Consider the following 23,104-nt stretch of genomic DNA (forward strand, 5'->3'; position numbering starts at 1 on the left):
TTATTGCAAAACAAGTCTGATCATCTTGCAGATTATAATTAGTGGCACATTATTCATAATGTGCAGACTCTGTGAACTGAGTTGTGAGAGCTGCAGATATATAAAAAAGGAACAGAAAGTTACTCAATAAACTAAATAAGGAACTTAAAATATGAATAGACTTCCAAACATGACATGACTAAGACAACCTGTCTTGACTATGAACATATACATTAGTTTCACTAAAGACTTACCAAAACAAGTTCCCACAAAAACCCTCCTAGTTTTTGAATATTAAAGTTTTCTTAAGGCATTTTACAATTTGATTGCATTTTAATAACATAATGTGCTGTATAATCAATATCAAAATGTAACAGCACACCTCAGAATATCCTTTTTATTAAAGGATTTTTTTTAAAGATTTGAAACAAATTTCATGATGTTGTAAAATACATTTTTGTTACCATGACAGCAATTTCACAACAATGTCTGAACAATGAAAAGTCAGAACAATACAGTATATTTTGAAAGAGATGTAACCATATTGATATCTTAAACTTTGTTTTTTTATTCTAAAAATCATCATGTAAATAAAGAACCTAAACACAATTAAATCAAACCTTCTGTGCATTTGTACAGTAGAATCACATGAAATAAGCCAGCATAGGATCACATTTACATGTTCATGAAATGTCATTCTAAACAGTTTAAAATGTACAGTGAATGTAGTTTTAATATGTAGGTGTCTTTCCTCTCGATTTTCTCAAGAATGGCTTTGTTGTTATACTGATTTCACCATACTCATTATGCTGAAATAAATTAATTGAAATCTTCAAAGTTTAATTTTATGACTGAAACGTTAGAATGCACTCTGTTGTTATAGCAGGATGGATCAGTTACAGGTGGAAAGCGAGGATTGCCTCTGGTGGTGAGTTGTGGGATTTGCTAGGGTGGATCTGATTAGTTTGCCCTGTTTGTCTTGACCCTTCATTCACTGTTGTTTGCAGCTTTTTCTGTCTCTGACAGGGAGGTCACTGCTCTTATTGACCTTAGTTGAGTCTTTCTGTTCCACATCTGTAAAAAATCAAAAACATGCTCCACATAAAGCATCTTTATATTTTTTTGTATGACTTCTTAATGCTCCTTTTCAAAACAATCTTACAATGTTGTCTAAGTTTGAGAAAAGGCAATCATATTATACTTACTGTCCACTGTGTACCTGTTGGTTCCCCTTCTCAACCTTCTTAACTCCTTGTCTTTTTCCTTGTCCTTTAGTGCCACTCTTACTTTCTGTATCTTCTCTTCTCTTTTCTTCCTCTCTTCTTCCTCTCTTCTCTCCTCATCTCTCTCTCTCCTCCTGGCCTGTTCCAGGATCTTCTCACTGGAGAGCACAACTTCTCCATTGGCAGCCACCATATTCTGGATCTTAGCCAGAAGATCAGCCACCTGGTCTTCAACCCCCATATATTTGCTGAACAGAGCATGGAAACGACCTCCACATCTGCCAACAAGCCTGTGTAGCTCCTCATTCTCCTCCACTTCTTGCTCAATGCTGGTGCCATACAACTGTTTTCTGTCTAAAATGGTGAAGAGGACCAAGGCATAACTCCAAGCTTCTGGACCAAACAGCTCTATATGTTCCTCCACAGCACACCGCTCATGCTTGGAGAATGAAAATGACAGTGGCACCACCAAAAGCAGGGCATGGGCTCCAGGCTGGCACAGACTCATACTCCTGATCATCTCCTTCTTAACTCCACTTGCTGATGCTGGGGTGCCATTAATGTTGAACCATTCCCAGCCTGGCGTGTCAATCACCAGCACCTGTCGACCTCTCACTAGACCCTGACAAGAGACACTTACTCTGGTCTTCACTCCAACCTGATCAAAAGCTTTCTTGCCAAGAATGGCATTACCAGCTGCACTTTTTCCAGCTTCTCTCACCCCAATCAAGATCAGTCTCAGTTTAGGTGAGTCAGAAAGATTAAGACTGTGTTCTGTTGGAAAAAAGATTAGGCAGACTGTTACTACTTCTTTTGAGAACAACTGAAAAATCTGATCTTATACACCCTTTAACTACTGTAATGTGACTAATAGGCCTTTTTATACATTTTATTAGGGGAACCATTCTAACTGAGAGGGACATGTCCCCCTCACTTTTAGAAATAACTAAATTCATCCCCCCACTTTTTGAGAAATAATAATTACATTTTAATATGTATATTTTGCTTAATTGTAGTGCAAGCGGGAAATAAAATGCAGTTGTTTGCTTAAAACAAAGCCTTTCAAATCCAGCAGAAGCCTCTGCCAGCTGGTTGCTTTGGTAGGTGGCAGAACTAACTCAAAAGCGCTAATCCCACTGACTTGCGCTCACGTCACAGTTCACGTTTTGATTCAGCAAATCAGTTCGAGTGAATGCAGACAACATAATTAATATGAAAGAGCCCAATGTACTGCAAGGCAGTCTACCACTGACAAGACGTGAGCAAACAGAGAAGTAATCTTTGACTATTGTAAGTTAATGTTGTTATATTGTTAGCGCATTTTAAATCTCTGACCTCTTTATTGTTAGTCTTTTTCACTGGAACACTGAATGACCAATAATGTCTCATGTACACCCCATGTCAGTAGACCACAATTATGAATATTGGGGGGACATGTCCTCCTCAATGTCTACTGTACATTTGTTATGGCCCTGATATCCACCAGCCAAAAAACTGAAGGGGACAGACATTTGGGCTTTCATGATGTGTGACAAAAAGAACATTGTTACAGTATACATCTAGACAATGATTGTTCTTTCAATTTTCCATGTTTTTTGTCTGGCTATTATATTGAATTTAGATTAATGGTAATGGGATATCTGTGGCATGTTTATTTTAGAAAAACAAAAAGATCTGACCAATGTAAGATCATCATATTTGACAAAAACAATAGTGTCTTTATTTATTTTGGTGTTTTGATTCTTTGGTTATGACTGACTGGACATATGTTTGACAGCAGTCATTAAATTACATGATAATTATTTTCATGTGAAAATTACAACATGGTACACTTGTTCATTTGCAAAGTATAGATTAAATGTTTATTGATCGAACTTCAAATACATAAATATTAATTTGGTAAATCCCAAGACACATTAACATTGAAGAAACTGTAGATTTGCAACAGATTGCCAGTTCGGAATTCCTAAGAACATGTATTGAATTGTATTGGTAGACATCATGAATCAGATGAGCATCAGCTAATTCTAAGTTTGACTACGTGACCTGAACTAAAACAAAGTTTGATTTATGTAACTACAACATTAACAACACCTGTTTTATACATAATATATTGCTACAGTATATGAATAGAATAATTTTGTTGCTTAGAATGAATACTTATAATGGGCTTTTATTTATTAGTGCTTTACACAAACATGATAAAAACATTTATTGGGAGTGAGACGCTTAGCAGTTATGATAACACATAAGGGAAGAGAAAGAAAGTAAATGCTTAATAAATGTAACATCTGTAATATCACACAAGATAGCCATACAGCTGTTTCAGGTTTATATATGCATAAAATAATCCTTTCATATGAACATTTTCATAGACAAATATTTTCCAACTAAAGATAAGCACATGTTGGGGTATTGAATTTAAGGTTAATGATAGTAATATTCATTTATTTACAGTAAATCACAGAACACATTATTTTAAACAGTTATATCGCTTTCAAAATTTAAGTTAGATTCATGTTGTTTGGTCTGAATTGCTATAGCAATGTGGTGGTAAAGACAACAATAAGAAAAACACATGATGTACTCGGCTGTAACATCAGCTGATTGTTGCGTTTATTGTTCCCCTGAATACTCTCATTATGTGCACAAATCGATCTGTAGACACTAATTGCTTAAAGCAGCATGCAGTTGAATAACTAGGATCCTATGGGTGCCAGTGAAAAGAAATCTGATCATTTTAGACGTTTTTTTAAACATACATTATTTTTGTTATTGCTTAATAAACTTTGCAGTGGTTTTATTATAGTACCAAGAAACACTAACTGTGCTAGCTATGTTATTTTAGCTGGGATGTTGTAGATTCATGTAAAAATGCTCTTCTTGACTTTGATCTGGGGAGATATCTTTTTGACAATAGTTGTGGCATTTGTAGTTATAGGCAAGTTTTTAAATGGGTTTAAGCCATTTCTCATAACAAATACCATAGCTGGATAGAAACAGTTGCATTGATCAAATTGTTAACGTTCTTGATGTGGTTTCAATACTCTTAATGCAAATACCACAGTAAATCAATGATTACTGTGAAAGGACAATTGTAAAATATCAAAAGAGTTCACTGACCATGACAATGTACTAATCCTGTTGCCTCTTCCATGCTCTGAAAATCTGTTCAGTGTTTCAAGGTGAAATGTGCCATCTCTAAAAATGAAATAATTTCTTCTTCGTCGCATTAAACAGATTGTAACCTGCATTACACCTCTCTTGATTGATTCAGTGTCTGTTATAGCAGGAAATCTTTGGTTACTGCTGGTACATCATTCTTCCTTCTTATCTAAATGTTGCCTTTACCTGTATGGTGTCATAGCAGTCATGCATCAGTGCTGATCAGGCTGTCTTTACAATCTCTTTTACTTTCATTCATATCCAAAGTTCAACCTGTGAAGCTCAAGCCTGTTGCTTACTGAACTTTTATGAAGCTCAATTTAAGAGCAATAAAGTCAATGCATAAATTAAATATTAAATTGATTTATAATGTCTATAAATGTTTTTAAATGAATGATTAACATCAAACCTCACTGGATTAATACTCATTTACTCAGCCTCATGTTGTTCCAAACCTTTTAATAATTGGAAGAATGTTCATGCTGCTCTCTTCAGTACAATGCAAGTGGATGGGGACCAGGGGCTGTCAAACACCAAAAAGGACATAAAAGCACCTTAAAAGAATCATACAATTATTTTTAAATTCCCATACTATAATCCATTTCTTCTCAAGGCATATGATTGGTTTGTGTGAGGAATAGAATATAAATGTAAGTCATTATTAATTTGAAAATCATCAGCATCAGCCTGACAACTACGGTCGCCATTCACTTTCTTTGTATTGAAGCACAGCTTAAAAAATGTATGATAGCTCCTTTGTGTTCCTCGCAAGAAAGTCAAACAGGTTTTGAAAGACGAGTGAGTAAATTATAACAGAAATCAAGTGTGGTGTCATTTCAGGCAGGTCACGTTACCTTGTGTTCCATACGGGATAAATCAGCTTTCAAAGGGGACAACAATCATGATAGCCATGCTGTATGATAGCTTCAAGCTGAATTTCCAATGAAAATGACTTAACATTTAAATTTTTGTTTTGCTAGTCCAACATCGTTCAGTTCTCAAAAGCTCTCACAGTGAATGGTATATTTTGGAAGGAAATATTTGGAAGGCACAGGTATGTTGCAAGTGGTCATTCCTACTGCTGTCACTCATATGTTACAGGTGGACTGCTCAACTAGCCATGTCTTTTGAATATCTGAGTACAGATGAGATGCACTGTCAGTAAAACTAAATATCATTCTAATTTGACAAGAAATCAATTCTCTTGCCTCTAAAATTAACATTGTGTTTTTAACGCTATATAACCTGTAGCAGTGCTCCATGCATCATATCTTGAACACGATTAACGGTGTATCAGGGAATGAATCAAACTGACACAGAATGCCTACAATTTCTGACACATCATTCTATTTTTCTTGCCGATAAAAGGACGATTTTGGAAGGGAAAGTGTTTTTTTTTTTTTTTTTATCAACTGCAGTAGTGTTCAATGCATCTTATCATTAACAAGAATGATCTATCAATGTATCAAACTCAGAATGCTGACAGTTTTCCACGCATCATTTTGCATATTTTTTCAACAATTTAGCCACTAATTTTACATAAACTATAACAAAATAAAACTAGCAAATAATAAAAATAAAAGATTACTCTTGCATATAATGACAGGGGGTGGGGGGATTGAGGGTGGTACATGTCACACATAAAAACAAATGTTCGTCAACAAATCTTTCCACTAAGATGAAATACATAAGCTTATAATATTAATCAAGTTGTAAAATCTTCTTCCAATTGTGAATTTCATTATGTTTGAGAAATGACATATAGGGGCACCAACGTTTTCAAATTGAGCTTTTTGCCCTTTGAGGATATATGTTATCTTTTCAAATGCAAGGCAACAGTACATCTCTTTCAACTTATGGAGAATAGTGGGTCTTTCAGCCTTTTCCCAGAAAGCGTTTCGATAAGCCATTTCGCTTGTAAAGTACATACATCAATAATACCATAGTATTATTGTCATATTATCTGGGAAATGCATAAAATTAACAGCCCTGGATGTTAGTGTAAATTCAAGGACACCGTCAATACAGGTGTCCTTAAAATATATGCTACCTATCAAGATGTGCTACCAATGCTATATTTGCATAGTTTTATGGTTGGGGGTAGGGTTTGGGCTTAGTACAGCCTCGCACCATAATCACACTATTTGATCGTTATGCTGGTAACCTGATACGTATTATCTGCCTGACAAGGTGTGCTAGGTTAACACATTGTAGTACATACCGACATGCTCTACCCATGTTTTAACATAACATATCACTGTTTTTACTGCTGGTAGCACATCCTCAGCAGGTAGCACAGATTGCCAGAACAGCGGCCCTGTCTAATAAGCAACATTTAAGCATCTGCATAGGGCCCCACTACAACCAGGGGGCCCCCTACCACTGGTCCAGTATGGTCAAATATTTATTTGTACTAAGTATAATTAACACTGGCCATACAGCCTGGCTGCATGCCAATAATTAGATGGCACATGTCAGAACTACAAAAAAGAAGAAAAAAAGACATGGGTATGTACATTTGAAATTGACTGTATATATCTAAGAACTGACTGGTGGAATTTGGTATCGTAGTTGACTATTAGTGCGGGCAATACGCGTTCGAGTCTGCCTTTTGCCAATTTCACTCTTCTCCCTAATATCCATCCCATAAAAGCGAAGACAGACAGCGGCTGTAATAAAGTGAGTTTATTTAAAACCAAAATTAACACAAATGTTGTAAATAAAATGTCTAAGAGGAGTGTGATATTACTTAAGGTAAACACGATGTCCTCACGGTGATCCGAAGGTAGGGCATCGCAGATAAGGATTTGATTCATGTAGGGAGAGGAACGGTTGGCCGCATGCGTGGTGGCTTTCTTCAGTGGCTCGGCATCTCGCGGAGAGCAAGGGACAAGGGTCATATGCGCACGGAGAAGAGACCGGTCTCTCTAAAGCCTCACTCTGCATATAAAGACAGTAGTGACCAAACACCATTAAAGGCCCCGATATACTTGATACAAAATCGGCGAACTTTTAGGAAAACTTTACCCGGCTGCTAAACACCTTCTTGTACTGCCATTAGTCCACGTCATTGTTAAGTGGGACATTGACATTAAGCTCCACTTACTTTGAGGAAGACAGCTAATTCTGTTTAGGTAAGAATAGTCATCACGAACACACCGGCATGCAATTATTTGCGAGTTGTTTTGTTTAATTAGTCTTCAAAAGCAATACAAGAATAGTCATCACGAACACACCGGCATGCAATTATTAGCGAGTTGTTTTGTTTAATTAGTCTTCAAAAGCAATAAAATCTACTCAAATACTTTAAAGTACACAGTCACTCATGTGCCACTTGCAAGCCATTCACACATTGTCTGTATTCTGAACATTAACACTTTTATTCATCCATCTTTGCAGTATTATCAGTGTCCTCATTATTTACAATAACAGTTTTATCAGTGCATATTATGCGTTAGCCCATTAGATTCATACAATTAGAATGGAAACAAGACATGTACACTCACTGAGCACTTTATTAGGAACACTATGGGCCCAATAAAGTACCTGACGTGGTCTTCTGCTGTTGTAGCACATCCACCTCAAGATTTGACGTGTTGTGCATTCTGAGATGCTATTCTGTTCACTACAATTGTACAGAGTGGTTTTCTGATCTACTGTAGCCTTTCTGTCAGCTCGAACCAGTCTGACCGTTCTTGTTGATCTCTCTTACCAACAAGGTGTTTCCATCCACAGAAATGCCACTCACTGGATGTTTTTGACACCATTCTGAGCAAATTCTAGAGACTGTTGAGCGTGAAAATCCCAGGAGATCAGCAGTTACAGAAATACTCAAACCAGCCCATCTAGCTCAAACAATGATGCCATATATCACAGAATCTAAAAATTTCCCCATGCTGATGGTTGTGAATATCAACTGAAGCTCCTGACCTGTATCTGCATAATTTTATAAATTGCACTGTTGCCACACGATTGACTTATTAGATAAATGGCATTGTAGTGCATAACTCATAACTCCATACATCACGTGGACCTCATTATTTGATATACAAATCACAATAATAGTGACAACCAAAGATAACATGTTAAGTATAAAATGAGCTCTAAATAATCACAAAATGACAAATACAAATAGCATATATAAAATTCACAGAGTAAAGCTATGAACAGTACATAGTCATTTGCATAATGTATTCATACTAAAGGTATCTGAAGTGAGGTTTTGAATAACACTCACACCTGATATAATGCAGTGGGGGGGTAAAATCTCGCTGTGGCAGGGAGAGCCGCCACGGACACCTGCCACTGCCACAGGCAGCTCTCACTCGAGTCGTCAGATTTCTTTGCATCTCCCTCTTGATCAGTCACAGTTCTTTGCGTCTCCCTCTCGATGCTTCACCATTCTTTGAGTCTCCCTCTCGATTCGTCACTGATCTTTACTCTGCACTGTTTATATTTTACTTCATCTCAGTTTGAATCTTTAGGTTCAATTGCAAGTCATTTTCTCGTTATTCAGTCCCACCAGGATTTCACAGCACATTTTCCTGTTTTTTTTAAGGTTGTTTTGCAGAGAAAATGTATATATTTTAAAAAACTCTGAAATTGTGTTAATTACATTGTAAATGCAATTACATGCAAATAATTTAGTGCACAATAACCGAATATGCAGTTAGCAAGAAAAAAAAAGAATTACATACAAAAATAGGCTATCATACCTTACATACATGTTGCTCCACCCCAACGTGTCACCCCATTGTTCAGACTGCAATCTATGGCTACTCGCAACAGGTACTAAGTGAGGGAGTTTAAAGTTGATGGATAAAGCTGTTCAGGCTTGACCTAAATTTTTTGTTCTACAAAGTAAATTACACCCTTTCATACCTCAAACCTCAATTTTGAAGCTGCCAACTTTTGACTTTCTGTGGTGTCATCATATAAAAACGGCCATAAATGTTATATTTATAGTCATTAAACTGGTATGAGGGACACATGAGCAGAAGGAAGATGTTTATTATGCAACACATATTGTATATAATCATTTTCAAACCACTTCCATTATGTCCATGGCAAGGTTGAGAAAAAGTGTCCAAAATCAGAAACAAAAAATGGAAATAAGGCCAGATGATAAAAATCAGATGTCTTTTAGAATTCCCCCCTCCTAAAATAATATCTTTAAAAGTTTCTTAGCCCCGCTGCCAGCCCTACTGCCAAATAATTTAAGCCAGAGTTACATCCCTCAATGTCAGAACAGTCAAAAAGAAAAGGTAATTTGTATAGTTTCCAAGCTAGAGAACAGAGTTTATAATGATTAAACAGACATTACTACTGTGCATGGGTAATCAATCTTTATTCAGCCCTGACAGCGTTAAAACACATAAAGCCACCAGCTGTAGTAGTTAATGATCTCTTAACTGTCTTCATCTGTTGGAGCAAGCAAAAAAAAGAAAAAGAAATAAGAAAAATAAACTGGATGAAAAATTATGGATATAAACATTCAAGTGAAAAACTACTAATCTGTTATCCTTACCCTCTTCATCTTCTTCCTCATCCTCATCATCCTCCTCTTCGTCTTCATCCGAGCTGAAGGTTCCATCAGGTAGGCTGTACACCCTAATTACTTGCTGTTAAAGAAATGCATATTTGAGACTTGTCTATAGCACTTGGGGTGTTAAGCATTTAAAACCCTTTAAATTATGGTAGAAGAGGTTTCCAAGGTGTTTTCTAAATTCTTTGTGGTATTTACAAGTACATCGCTTTCAAGTGCTTTGTTGTTGGAAAAAACAGGAAACATGGACGATGCCAGGTTCATTCATACATATTTTGAAGAACTTTTATTTTGACAGCCTAATACACATACTCAGACGCGGCATTAGCCGATTTTGCCGGGGCTTCAGCCCAAATGTTTTGAGTGTAGCCCCGAATGTATTTTGAAAAGTTGACTGACAAATATGAAACCGGACAATAGCCTATGTAAACCCCCAAAATCATAAGTTGCCTTATTTCATTGTGCTTTGGCTTTGCACATACTGCATACAGCCTGTAAAAATAGACATGGGTCTTAAAAATAATCTAGCCTATAGAATAAGTTTCTTTGCTGTCGGTAGCCTATGGGCTACTCCGTTTCTTCCTCTCTGTTGAATATGCAGCAGGTAGGGGAGGAGCTAGCACAGTAGTTGACATCAACTAACGTTACTTAGTGGCGAGTTAACAGCAGTTAGCAGGAAAGACAGCAAAAAAGCAGCAAATGAGGCTTTGGGGATTTTTCCAAAAGAAGTCAGTGGGTAAGAATACATTTTTTTTGGTCCTTAATGTCTGAAGATCATCATCTGGCTGGCTTTCACCCACAGTAGGCTAGTTATTACCATAGGCTACGTTAGCACTTGGACCAGCATGCTTATCGCATTTGAAGATAAACTGCTACACATTTCGAGATAATGTGCCCATTTCTAGAAAAGTGTAGGCTACATAACCTTGCTATTGTTCATGCTGTAGGTACCCAGGAACACTAGTTTTATCCCACTGCACTGAATACTTTCCTTGTTTATCAGGTGTTTTCTCTAAGGATAACCAATGAGCATTAACATAAAATGTATGCGTGACTTGTTTTGTGATATTAGTTTGTAGTAAATGCACACTTTGATTTGATTAAATGGTTTTGTAGAGTGTAGCAAAGATGAGCTACAGACTGAGGAGTTAGCAGCAGTGCCAGAATCAGGCATGGAAATTGGTAACAATTAATCAGTCAATTTACTTTAGAGAAAGTTAAGAGTGAAACATTGTTTATCCCAATGCTCCTAATGAAAGGATTTTGACAGATGAGAGACAACAGCAAGTGACGAGAGAGAGAAACAACAGCAAGTGATGAGACCAAATTAATTGATGAGAGAGACAACGGCAAGTGATGAGAGTAAAATATAACAAGTAATGAGAAGGACACCAGATAGACAACAAGAGGTGAATAGTGTATGTTGAATGTGTGTGTGTTGAGAGAGAGAGTGTGTGTACATAATGTTAAACTAAAGTTAACATTAAACACCTTTTGTCTCTCTGGTAGCTTTCTGGTGGAAGGAGAGAGAAAAAGACAGCAACACTTGATGAGAAGGGAGAGCGACAGTAGCAGGTGAAAAGAGATTGACTGAACTCTCTAGGACAGTTGTTTTGTTGACATAAAATGTAATATACCAATACACAACAGTTCATTATGTTCTACTAAAGTCTAAGACAATTAAGATGTACTTTGAAAGTAAAGTGTTACTGTAAAAAAAAAAAAAAAAAATCCCTGTATTTGCATAAAATGGTCTGGGCTAAGCCCCGGATGTCCTTCAATGCTGGAAACGCCTCCGATTATGCCATCTTTCGGATGAGACGTTAAACCGAGGCCCTGACTCTCGTAAAGAGTAGGGGTATAACCACTGTGTCCTTGCCAAATTCCCCCTATTGGCCCTTACACCTATCATGGCCTCCAGATAATCTACATCCTTGAATTGGCTACACCACTCTACTCTACACCAATACAGCTGGTGTGTGGTGGGCGTTTTGGCACACTGGCTGCCGATGCATCATTCTGGTGGATGCTGCACACTGGTGGTGGTTGAGGAGTTTCCCCATATACTATGAAAAGCACTTTGAGTGCCTAGAAAAGCGCTATATAAAAGTAATTATTATTATATTACTCTTGAATTTTGAACAAATACAAGCTATTTTCACGGTGTAAAAATTTACAAAATGCATCAAATGGTTGCCGATATACATAAATGAATATGACCGAAACTGCAAGCATTAACAATTAGCTGCAAAAAAATTATTAAAACCTGTCATTCACTACAGAAACCGTCCTTCATGTTAAAAGCTTACGACGACTCAGAAATTCGGGTATCAAAATTATCTTCCCAGTCGTAATTACGATTTAAGGTCGTTCATGTGGAACTACTGATTGGGAAATTTGTGTTTACAATAATTCTGATAGCACGTGAAGGCAGCATAAGTCCAGGTCAAAAAGGCAAAACCCTTTTTGACAATCTACTCAGTTCACACAAGGGCATTAAGATTTCTTACACTTTTGCAGTACATGTAAATTCGGAAGGACAACAGCCAGCTCCCTCCTTACCTTATTTGGGTCTTTAAGGATGAGGTACTTTCCCTCCTCTAGCTTGCGACAGATGTCGATCACACAGCGCAGGATGCCCCAGGCGTTCTCCATGCTCAGGTTAATTTGGCTGGCAAACTCGTTGGGCTTGAACTGCTGTGTGCCCAGAACTACATGCCTAGATGAGTCCTTGACATGATAACGGGAGACGTACCTACAGAGAGGAGTTTCCTAATTAGCCATATGCCTTCTGTAATTAAATATTTAAAAGATAAACACATAAAAAGGCATATGTTGTATGGTCAGAAATTAGATGGGATAAAAGATAAAATTGGACTGTTGATTTATTGCATTATTTTATTGTTATTTATACTATAAAAATAAATAAAAAACAGCTGACCCATATGTTAATTCCATAATAATAGTATGCATTTCCTTTCCTTCATAGCAGTTATAGCTTTAAGTACATTTGTGCTTTACAAACTGCATTTAGAAGGGGGCAGTTGGCACCCCACAACAAACCTCACAGCCAAAACGTGATGGAGCGATTGTGTACATTTTTTTTGTAAACCTACAAGTTAAAATTGTGCAGATGACAGGACAGACTGAGCAACTTGATTGCAAACCGAAAACAGCTGAAAACGTATCTATTTACAGTACACTTTCAGTAATACTTTTTATATATAAACTCAGCAAAAAGACAAACAACCCTTTTGAAGGACACTGTATTTTAAAGAATTTAGTAAAAATCCAAATAACTTTACAGATCTTTATTGTAAAGGTTATAAACAATGTTCTCCATAATTGTTCAATGAACTATAAACAATTAAATGAACATACACCCATGGAATGGTCGTTAAGACACTAACAGCTAACAGACGGTAGGCAATTAAGGTCACAGTAATAAAAACTTAGGAAACTAAAGAGAACCCTTCTACTGACTCTGAAAAACACCAAAAGAAAGATGCCCCGGGTCCCTGCTCATCTGCGTGAACATGCCTAAGACATGAGGACAGCAGATTTGGCCAGGGCAATAAATTGCAATTAACTCTCCACTCTGCGAGACGCCCACTCATCCGGACATGACCCTCCAGCATGACAATGCCACCAGCCATACTGCTTATTCTGTGCATGATTTTCTGCAAGACAGGAATGTCAGTGTTCTGCCATGGCCAGCGAAGAGCCTGATCTCAATCCCATTGAGCACGACTGGGACACTCTTCACTACAATTGTACAGAGTCATTATCTGAGCTACTGTAGCCTTTCCATTAGCTCGAAACCAGTCTGGCCATTCTCAGTTGAACTCTCTCATCAACAAGACCTTGTTTTTGACACCATTCTGAGTAAACTCTAGAGACTGTTGTGCGTGAAAATCCCAGGAGATCAGCAGTTACAGAAATACTTATACCAGCCCGTCTGGCACAAACAATCATGCCACGGTCAAAATCACTGAGATCATTCACATTTTTCCCCATTCTGACAGTTGATGTGAACATTAACTGAAGCTCCTGACCCATTTTTTGCATGACTTTATGCATTGGACTGCTGCCACTAGGGATGTCACGATTACCCGATATCACAATTATCCGCAATGGTCATAAAATAGTCACGGTTATTAAACCTTAAGAATTTGGAAGCTACAGTTAAAAACAGAAAACAACAATGTTGTCCATTTAAAAAAAACGTACTAAAAATGAGTCTTTCGGTGTGGGTCTAACTACTTGCGCCGTGCGTGTGCCCTGCACTCTGACCAGCCTGGCTGGTCTGTGAGGCTGTTACTATGGTAACTGAGTTCACGAGGTGATTGTCTAGATAAGGCGGGGCACGTGCAGAACGTGAACTTTCAGGGCACGTGAAACTCTCAAAATGAAAACATGGCGGAACAATGCGATCTCCCAGAGCTAATTAAATCAGCTATTTGGGAGCATTTTGTCTATCTAAAACACAGCAGTTGTTGAAGACGGGTATCCAGTATGCAAAACGTGCAGACGAAAGGTGTCAGCAAAAACGGTGAACACATATAATATGTTCCAGCACCTGAGGGACACAGATTCATGCCCAGATGAAGGTAATAATTTTACAAACACAGCAAATATTATATGTAGTGTACTAAGCTTTTGGTAAAGTCAAACACTGAATTGAAACTGTATATCCGAAGAGTTGTATATTTTAAGTTTAAAAGAGGAGGGGTTCAGCTTTATATTGTGAATGCGATGCTTCCAAATAGTTTTTCCTACTCGAAAAAGATTTCAGTGAGTGTAAATGTGCTTTGATTATCGGGCTGATCATTACTGAATAAAGAAAGAAGGTTCTCCTAACCTTTTATTTTAACATAAGGTTTAAGTTAGTTGTTTTTGGTTATTTATTTTTCATTTATATTAAATTTTATTTGTATTTACTGAAAGGGTATACATTTTTGTTGAAAATGTACAGTACGTTTTGTGTCAGAGGGCAGATAAGAGAAAATTACACCTACTTAAATACATGTACTTCATCAATTTGTTTTCAACTTAGAAGTAGGAATATATATGTTAACTGCATGTCCTAATGAATGCTGCAATAAAACTTAAGTTGTGATGTGTTTGTGGAGGGTTTTACTGTTGCATAATAGGTACATTTGCAGATAATCGTAGAAATCGTGATTTTGTTTTATCAGACAATAATCGTATCATCAAAAATTCACATTGTGACATCCCTAGCTGCCACACGATTGGCTGATTAGATAATTGTATAAATAAATAGGTGTACAGGCATTCCTAATAAAGTGCTCAGTGAGTGTATATTATACTTCAATTATTATGCATAATTTATATTGATTTATATTATTTTGGGTCCTTCCTCAGTAAATATGTATATATGACTAATTCCAATAATTAATAGACATGTTATGCAATTAAATAAAAATAATAATCGATTGACAGCCCTAGTTTAATGTATGCAGTTTCATTGGAATTTTAGCACAGGCCCCATGAGTGGTGTACTCACCCTAATTTGAGGTACTCTGATCCTGCAAGAATAGCACAGCAGGTCCAACGGGCCAGTTTGTAGCTGTTGTTCTTCAGCTCTGTGGCCAGAACTGCTCCCCTCTGGGAGTCTAGTTTCTGTCGCCAGTCAACTCCATTGCAATACTGAAGGAGGAACACCATTACATTCAATGTGGCACTATAAAGCAAAATGCATAAATACAATTATCAGTGTTTTTTCCCTCTCCTACCCGGGAGTCCCACTCATTCAGGGTCTTCACGTTGATGAAAGACACTTCTCCGTTTGCTCCAGTCATCACTCCATCATGCTCGCAGCGAACAATGAGGTCAATATCTTCCCCAAGCTTCCACCTCCGATACCTGAGAATTAGTAAGGTGGCTCATTTCTTAATGAAGCTATCACTCAAGTCAACCAATCGATGCAGATTTACCAACGAAGTATAATTTACAGTAAAATACACTTCATATAATAGTACATTGATAATTCTCAAAAGAAAATTAAGATACAGCATATTTGGAGGTGGCTATGCTACACATAAACAGCAGAGGTCAGTACACACCTGTAGGCAACAGAAGCTACTTCACTCTTGTCCATGTCCTCCTCCACAAATGGGTTAGGATTGGGGAACTTGTGCCTCTCTCCACCCTGACACCAAATCAACAATAATAAATAGCATTCAAACAAATGTGCAGAGGTGAATAGCCAAAAATTTTACTTAAGTAAAAGTACAATTACTTTTACAATTACAAATGACATAATAGACGTTCCCTTCATAACATTACATAATACACATTTAACATGCATAACAGTATCATTATTATTAATCGAAATTCTGTCATCATTCTCCATCATGTTGTTCCAAACCCATGTGTCTCATCCATGCAACACAATAAGGAGATTTTAGACAGAATGTTAGCCCTGGTCACCATTTACTTTATGAATTCTTTTTTTTCTCTCTACATATTTTGAAAGTGCATTGTGACCGAGACGGTCAGTATCTAACATTGTCTAACCTCTTGTGTTTCACAGAATACAAAGGGTCACAGGTTTGGAACAACATAAGGGTAGGAAATGATGACAGAATATAAAATTGTGGCTGAGCCATCACTTTAAAGGAATAGTTAACACAAAAATTAATATTATCTTATAATTTACTCACCTTCATACCATCACAGATGTGTATGACTCCTTTCTTCTGCAGAATACAAATTATGATTTTTAGAAGAATATTTCAGCTCTGTAGGTCAGTAAAATGCAAGTGAATGGGTGCCAAAAGGTTGAAACTCCAAGAACCACATAAAGAAATTATAAAAGTAATCCATATGACATTAGTTAAATATCACCAGAAGTGATATGATAGGTGTGGGTTAATCAATATTAAAGTAATTGCTTTGCTAGAAGTTCTTCTCCCTGCCCAGCAGGGGACGATAAGCAGAGAAGAATGTGAATCACCAAAACAACAAAATGTGAAAGTGATCCGTTTCTCATCCACACCCATCACATCACTTTTGAAGATATTGATTTACCACTGGAGTCTAATGGATTACAATTATGCTGACTTGTATGATTGAGCTTTAAAATGATGGCACCCATTCACTTGCATTATATGGACCAAAAGAGCTGAGAAATTGTTCTAAAAATCTTCATTTGAGTTCAGCAGATTTAAGAAAGTCATACACATCTGGGGTGGCATAAGGGTAAGTAAATGATGAGAGAATTTGCATTTTTGGGTGAACAATCCCTTTAAGGGCTCTTGTCAGATCTGGATGAATGTCAATAAGAGGTTTGGAAACATTTCTAGTATTTATTACAGTGAAGTAATAATGATGCTAAAATATAAACCAAAACAAAATCATGTATTATTAATGGCTTTTGCAATTTCATAGCTTCAAGTTGTTAGTTCAGCATAGTAACAGTGTTCAGTGTCTAAATAATTTAGATCATTAGTTCTCTACACAGTACTGCTGCTCCCTAATGGCAGAGTACGCAGCCTACAGCCTGTCTGTTCATGCTCCAGTTGTCAATAACGTGGTATGCAGAGCAAAAGTCATTTACACTTGGATGTTTACATGGATTTATACAGATTACTCCTGCGAGGGCACGGGGTAAATGCGCAAATACTGCTTGCGGGACACGGAAGAAAGTGAGCTGATATATTGAGGCAGATTTTAAAATGTACGCTTAAAAACTGATGTCTCATGAATCCATATTTACAGAATCACCCTGAAAATTACCATCACCATGACAAAGAAAAGCCTGCATTATCATTAGAGCCACAACTTGCCTCAAAGTGCTGCCTTAAATTGGAGCTTAAATTTTAATCTTGAAATATCCGCTTGTCTTGGTTTTAAATGAAGGCACTGCATGAAAAAACTCTTTTTTTTCCACTGTGCGGAGCAAAGAAAGTGTTTCACATTGTTTGTAGAGCTTGACAGTCTGTGACAGCACGAGCAGCTGAACTTCCGTTGCAAAAGTCATAAAATAATAAAATCACTCAAATTATGCATTAATTAAAATTAAACCCACTAATGTAACAACAGGCACACCGCCCTTTGTAACAATTTTTTCATTATAAATTTACTAGTGTGATTGTAAAAGGCACCCACTTTTAAAGTACCCCCCCCAAATGTACAAATGTGTTTGCCTGAGAACATGGATATTCATCTATTATGCTAATGGTAGGCTTACAATGCACTGTGAAATTGTCAGGCTACTGAAGAAAACAAATGCATACAATTCTGAGACACTGCTGACTGAAGTTGTGGTTAATGTAGGTGGCCTCCATAGCCAGGTTTCGGGGGGAATTGAAGGAGCTGCCCTCATCCTGAGGTGGCTCGTTTGCAGTCTCACTCACGGTAAGCAGGTCTTGAAAGGAGAAAAATTTGTAGTTGTCACAAAAAAGGAAAAAGGTGCGCATATATTACTCCATGGAGCAGACACACAAATTATTGGTATATTAATGGTTTCCACCCCCTATGACCACTGAATTTCTATGAACTTCATGAATTATTACTTAGCCATTTGTGATAATTGGAAAATAATTTTTAACAATACTTTTACATAGATTGAACAAAAAATATTTTCCAGGACTTTTCCATGAATTTAAGATTTTAATGATTTTTTTAATGCCATGCCATTTTCTATGGTCTTTTTCATGGCAAAATACAGGTTAAAATATAAAACCAACACAAGATTTTTACGATTCATTTAAGAAAAAAAAAAAAAAAAAAAAAGATTCTGAATAATTTTTTACATTTTATCAGACATTGAAATAAACAAGAAAAAATACATTAATAAAATAAAGATCACATGACTGAATCCTTGTATTAATAAATAATATAATAATTTGTCATAATAGTCGCAAGCAAAGCTGTATGCAGGATTTTATTTTCTGGTATTTTACTTGTTTGTTCCCATGCACATGCTGATTATCTATCAGGAAAGCAGTGTTTTTTTCTTATTAATTAGACATTGACATGACAGACACAAGTCATTTTCAAAAGAGAAAAAAACAGAAGCATATGCTTACCAAAATCAGAGTTGTCTCTCTTGTCAAAAAAGAGCTTATTGCCCACACGCTGAACGATAATATCCCAGGAGTTGACGGAGCGTGTACAGCACATCAGAGTTGCCAGAATGGCATCAGTGGCAAACACATTGCCCTGGGTCTTAGCCAGCTGTGGGTGAGTAGTGTTCAGGTTAGCTGCTCAAAATGTTAGTTCTAAAGTAATTCAGAGTCTGTCAATACAGTTGTCAAGACACAAGCAGCAATGCCAACTGAACATTAGCGAGGCATGTAAGTGTGCTTCAGTGTACCTTGCGGATCACAGGGTCATCGGTGGTAGTAACCGTGTGGAAGATCCTTTTGATACTCTTAAGAGGTTTCTCATTGCGAGTGGTGATGCGATCAAAAGCCTTGTCATAGTACTCAAGAGCTCCACAACACTCACTGAAAGAGAATAGAAATTAAGGACTTCCTCAAGAGCCAATGTACTCTTAGCAAATTATCTCTCAATAATATGGCTCATGCCAGAATCTCACATGTCGCTTGGGTCAGCCACATCCATGTATCTCATCTTCATGAGCCTGGGGAAATCCATCTCCTCTTTCACCTCCCAGTCACTGCGCACCTCCACTGAGGAGTCCCTGGGCTTAAGCTGGGCCTGAGGTGAAGAGAGCAGAGTCAAAGAATGAATAACAATATTCAATCAAACTACAGGGAGTGGTAGTGTGGAAAGAAAAATCTTGAAATACAAGAGTGTTAACATGCTTATTCTTTAAAAAAAAAAAACTACAACAAATACAATATTAACAGTGAAAACATTTCCAGATGTTAACAAAAGAAAAAACGGGAGTGTGCATAAAATGAAAAAAATTATCTTAACAATAACCATGCACTAGAAAACGAAAAAAATAAATAAATTAGTTTTTAAGAGAAAATTACTTTAATCAGTAATAGAGACAGGCATGAGACCAGCCAAGCAAAAAAAAAAATCAGGAAAATGTACCAAGCGAAGTGGGGGAGAGTGAAACCCCCTACCCCCAACATCATAAATTATCAATATTGTATCTATATTGTTATTACCATTATTAAAATTAACAATTAAAACAACTTCTACAGCATTTATTAATCTTGGATAATGTTGAATATTTTTGTATTTAAATCAAATGTTGTACATGTTAACACAAGCAATAAGAAATATAGCTGCGAGCAGCGATGGCGGGCCCAAGCCGGTGGCACCGCCACCCCGTGCCTTTAGGGTTGCTGTGCATGATGGGCAATAACGTAACCTCGCTTTGACTGTCGAGAAGATGTGTGCTGTAGAGCTTGCATCAGTGTGGGCTCTGCAAAAGTGCACATCGAGGGCACATATCAACCACAAAGTATGCGTGAGCACCCTTCTGATACCTAAAATGAAAAATGAGACACCCTACGGTCTCATGGAGTTAATGGACACATGAAATAAGTACACAAGACTGAAAATTCATATGAAGTCTGCCATTTGGGACAGGGCCTATGACCGTGAACCACAATAGTCACATCTATGAGGTAATTCAAATGTAGAATAATTTTTGATGTCATAGGTCAATATCTTTTGCAGCACTTAAATGTGTTAATCCAGAAGGCCAGTATTTATCTGGAGGTCTTTGTACAGGTTTATTAATGTAATTATAATTTACGCTTATGTGTTCCTATGATATGCAATGGAAGTACATTTTTACGTTTAACATGGGTGTATTCACAATACATAGCATACGATATAATATCTTAAGATTATTTATCATTATGTTAAGTACATCACACAAATTTGACTGTATTCACCTGTAATGTCTCCAATAAGTACAGTATATTGGCCTGTATGGCCATGATATATTGCCTTAGCTAGACTTTAGCTAACCTATTACATTAGCTAGTAGCTCATGAGTCATGAATGTTAGCAAGACACAAGTTAACTATATTTGCTTTTGGCTAATTAGCTGTATAGTCGAGGTACTGTACATGACGCGGAGGGAGGGAGGGCATCGACAAAATCTCATCTACCGACCTGATGTTTTGATTTTTTATTTAATAAATATATTTGTTTGACAGGAAGCTGTGCGTAAACAGGAATATATATATATATATATATATATATATATATATATATATATATATATATATATATATTTTTTTTATTTATAAAAAAAAAAAAAAAACAAACCACCCCAGAAAAAAGGGCACTTTCTCTAGAGGAAGAAAAAGGGTAGGTGCTCAAGCCCCCTTTGATGTCTGTGCGCACGTGCCTGAGGGTGAGTAAATGATGAGAGAAATATCTTTTTGGGGTAAACAAATTTTATTTGAAAGACTATCTAGGCACATAATAACACTGCATTGCTGTGACTGTTAATAACTATTTCAAAATGTACAAGCTCACACTTTAAATGGTCAGTGCTTTGATTTTTAAATCATTAAAATACAGGTGAAACTCGAAAAATTAGAATATCGTGCAAAAGTTCATTCATTTCAGTAATTCAACTTAAAAGGTGAAACTAATATATTATATAGACCCATTACTAGCAAAGTAAGATATTTCAAGCCTTCATTTGATATAATTTTGATGATTATGGCTTACAGCTTATGAAAACCCCAAATTCAGAATCTCAGAAAATTAGAAAATTACATGAAATCAATAAAAAAAAAAGGATTTTAAATACAGAAATGTCGGCCCTCTGAAAAGTATAATCATGCATATGTACTCAGTACTTTGTTTGGGCCCCTTTTGCATTAATTACTGCCTCAATGCGGCGTGGCATGGATGCTATCAGCCTGTGGCACTGCTGAGGTGTTATGGAAGACCAAGATGCTTCAATAGCGGCCTTCAGCTCTTCTGCATTGTTTGGTCTCATGTCTCTCATCTTTCTCTTGGCAATGCCCCATAGATTCTCTATGGGGTTCAGGTCAGGCGAGTTTGCTGGCCAATCAAGCACAGTAATACCATGGTCATTGAACCAGGTTTTGGTACTTTTGGCAGTGTGGGCAGGTGCCAAGTCCTGCTGGAAAATGAAGTCAGCATCTATATAAAGCGTGTCTGCTGAAGGAAGCATGAAGTGCTCTAAAATGTCCCGGTAGATGGCTGCGTTGACTCTGGACTTAATAAAGCACAGTGGACCAACACCAGCCGATGACATGGCTCCCCAAACCAACATAGACTGTGGAAACTTCACACTGGACTTCAAGCATCTTGGATTGTGTGCCTCTCCATTCTTCCTCCAGACTCTGGGACCTTGGTTTCCAAATGAGATGCAAAATTTGCTCTCATCAGAAAAGAGGACTTTGGACCACTGAGCAACAGACCAGTTCTTTTTTTCTTTAGCCCAGGTAAGACGCTTCTGACGTTGTTTGTTGTTCAGGAGCGGCTTGACAAGAGGAATACGACATTTGAAGCCTCAGTCCACTCCTTGTGAAGCTCCCCACACATTTGAATGGCCTTTTCCTGACAATCCTCTCCAGGCTACGGTCATCCCTGCTGCTTGTGCACCTTTTTCTTCCACACTTTTCCCTTCCACTTAACTTTATATTAATGTGCTTTGATACAGCACTTTGAGAACATCCAACTTCTTTTGCAATTACCTTTTGAGGCTTTCCCTCCTTGTGGAGGGTGTCAATGATGGTTTTCTGCACAACTGTCAGGTCAGCAGTCTTCCCCATGATTGTGAATTTAACTGAACCAGACTGAGAGACCATTTAAAGGCTCAGGAACCCTTTGCAGGTGTTTAGCTGATTAGAGTGTGACACTTTGAGCCTACAATACTGAACCTTTTCACAATATTCTAATTTTCTGAGATTCTGAATTTGGGGTTTTCATAAGCTGTAAGCCATAATCATCAAAATTATATCAAATAAAGGCTTGAAATATCTTACTTTGCTTGTAATGAGTCTATATAATATATTAGTTTCACCTTTTAAGTTGAATTACTGAAATTAATGAACTTTTGCACGATATTCTAATTTTTCGAGTTTCACCTGTAGCAACAGATCAGAGAAAAAAAATGGAGATTGAGTGATTATTTTTACATGCCATTCAAAAACGTGGCATTTTACAACGTAAGAGAAAAATAAAAAAAAACTTAAAATACTACCATTTGTACTTTTCAATGACTTGGGATGTCTATGTTCAGGGCGAA

At 37.0% G+C, this 23,104-nt stretch overlaps 2 protein-coding genes across 2 annotated transcripts in view; both read right to left on the reverse strand.

Moving 5' to 3' along the window:
* Positions 1–963: 963 nt before the first annotated feature.
* LOC127652341 (GTPase IMAP family member 4-like) lies at positions 964–7,267 on the reverse strand. Its single transcript, XM_052138456.1, has 3 exons — positions 7,117–7,267; positions 1,185–1,976; positions 964–1,053 (listed from the first exon to the last, which is right to left on the reverse strand). Exons 1-3 carry the CDS (start codon positions 7,265–7,267, stop codon positions 971–973), a joined length of 1,026 nt encoding a protein of 341 aa, XP_051994416.1. The 3' UTR covers positions 964–970.
* Positions 7,268–9,356: 2,089 nt separating this feature from the next.
* Positions 9,357–23,104, reverse strand: part of LOC127653056 (eukaryotic translation initiation factor 3 subunit D) — a 29,184-nt gene continuing 15,436 nt past the window's right edge. The window contains exons 7-16 of the mRNA XM_052139563.1: positions 19,481–19,602; positions 19,256–19,388; positions 18,969–19,116; positions 18,174–18,304; positions 15,999–16,084; positions 15,669–15,798; positions 15,440–15,582; positions 12,475–12,667; positions 9,895–9,988; positions 9,357–9,788 (exon numbers count right to left, since the gene is read on the reverse strand). Coding sequence (XP_051995523.1) covers positions 9,775–9,788; positions 9,895–9,988; positions 12,475–12,667; positions 15,440–15,582; positions 15,669–15,798; positions 15,999–16,084; positions 18,174–18,304; positions 18,969–19,116; positions 19,256–19,388; positions 19,481–19,602 — 1,194 coding nt within the window. The 3' untranslated portion in view covers positions 9,357–9,774. The remainder of the gene's footprint in view (positions 9,789–9,894; positions 9,989–12,474; positions 12,668–15,439; positions 15,583–15,668; positions 15,799–15,998; positions 16,085–18,173; positions 18,305–18,968; positions 19,117–19,255; positions 19,389–19,480; positions 19,603–23,104) is intronic.

Source organism: Xyrauchen texanus, chromosome 12 (assembly GCF_025860055.1).
Source record: "Xyrauchen texanus isolate HMW12.3.18 chromosome 12, RBS_HiC_50CHRs, whole genome shotgun sequence".
Classification (NCBI taxonomy): Eukaryota; Metazoa; Chordata; class Actinopteri; order Cypriniformes; family Catostomidae; genus Xyrauchen; species Xyrauchen texanus.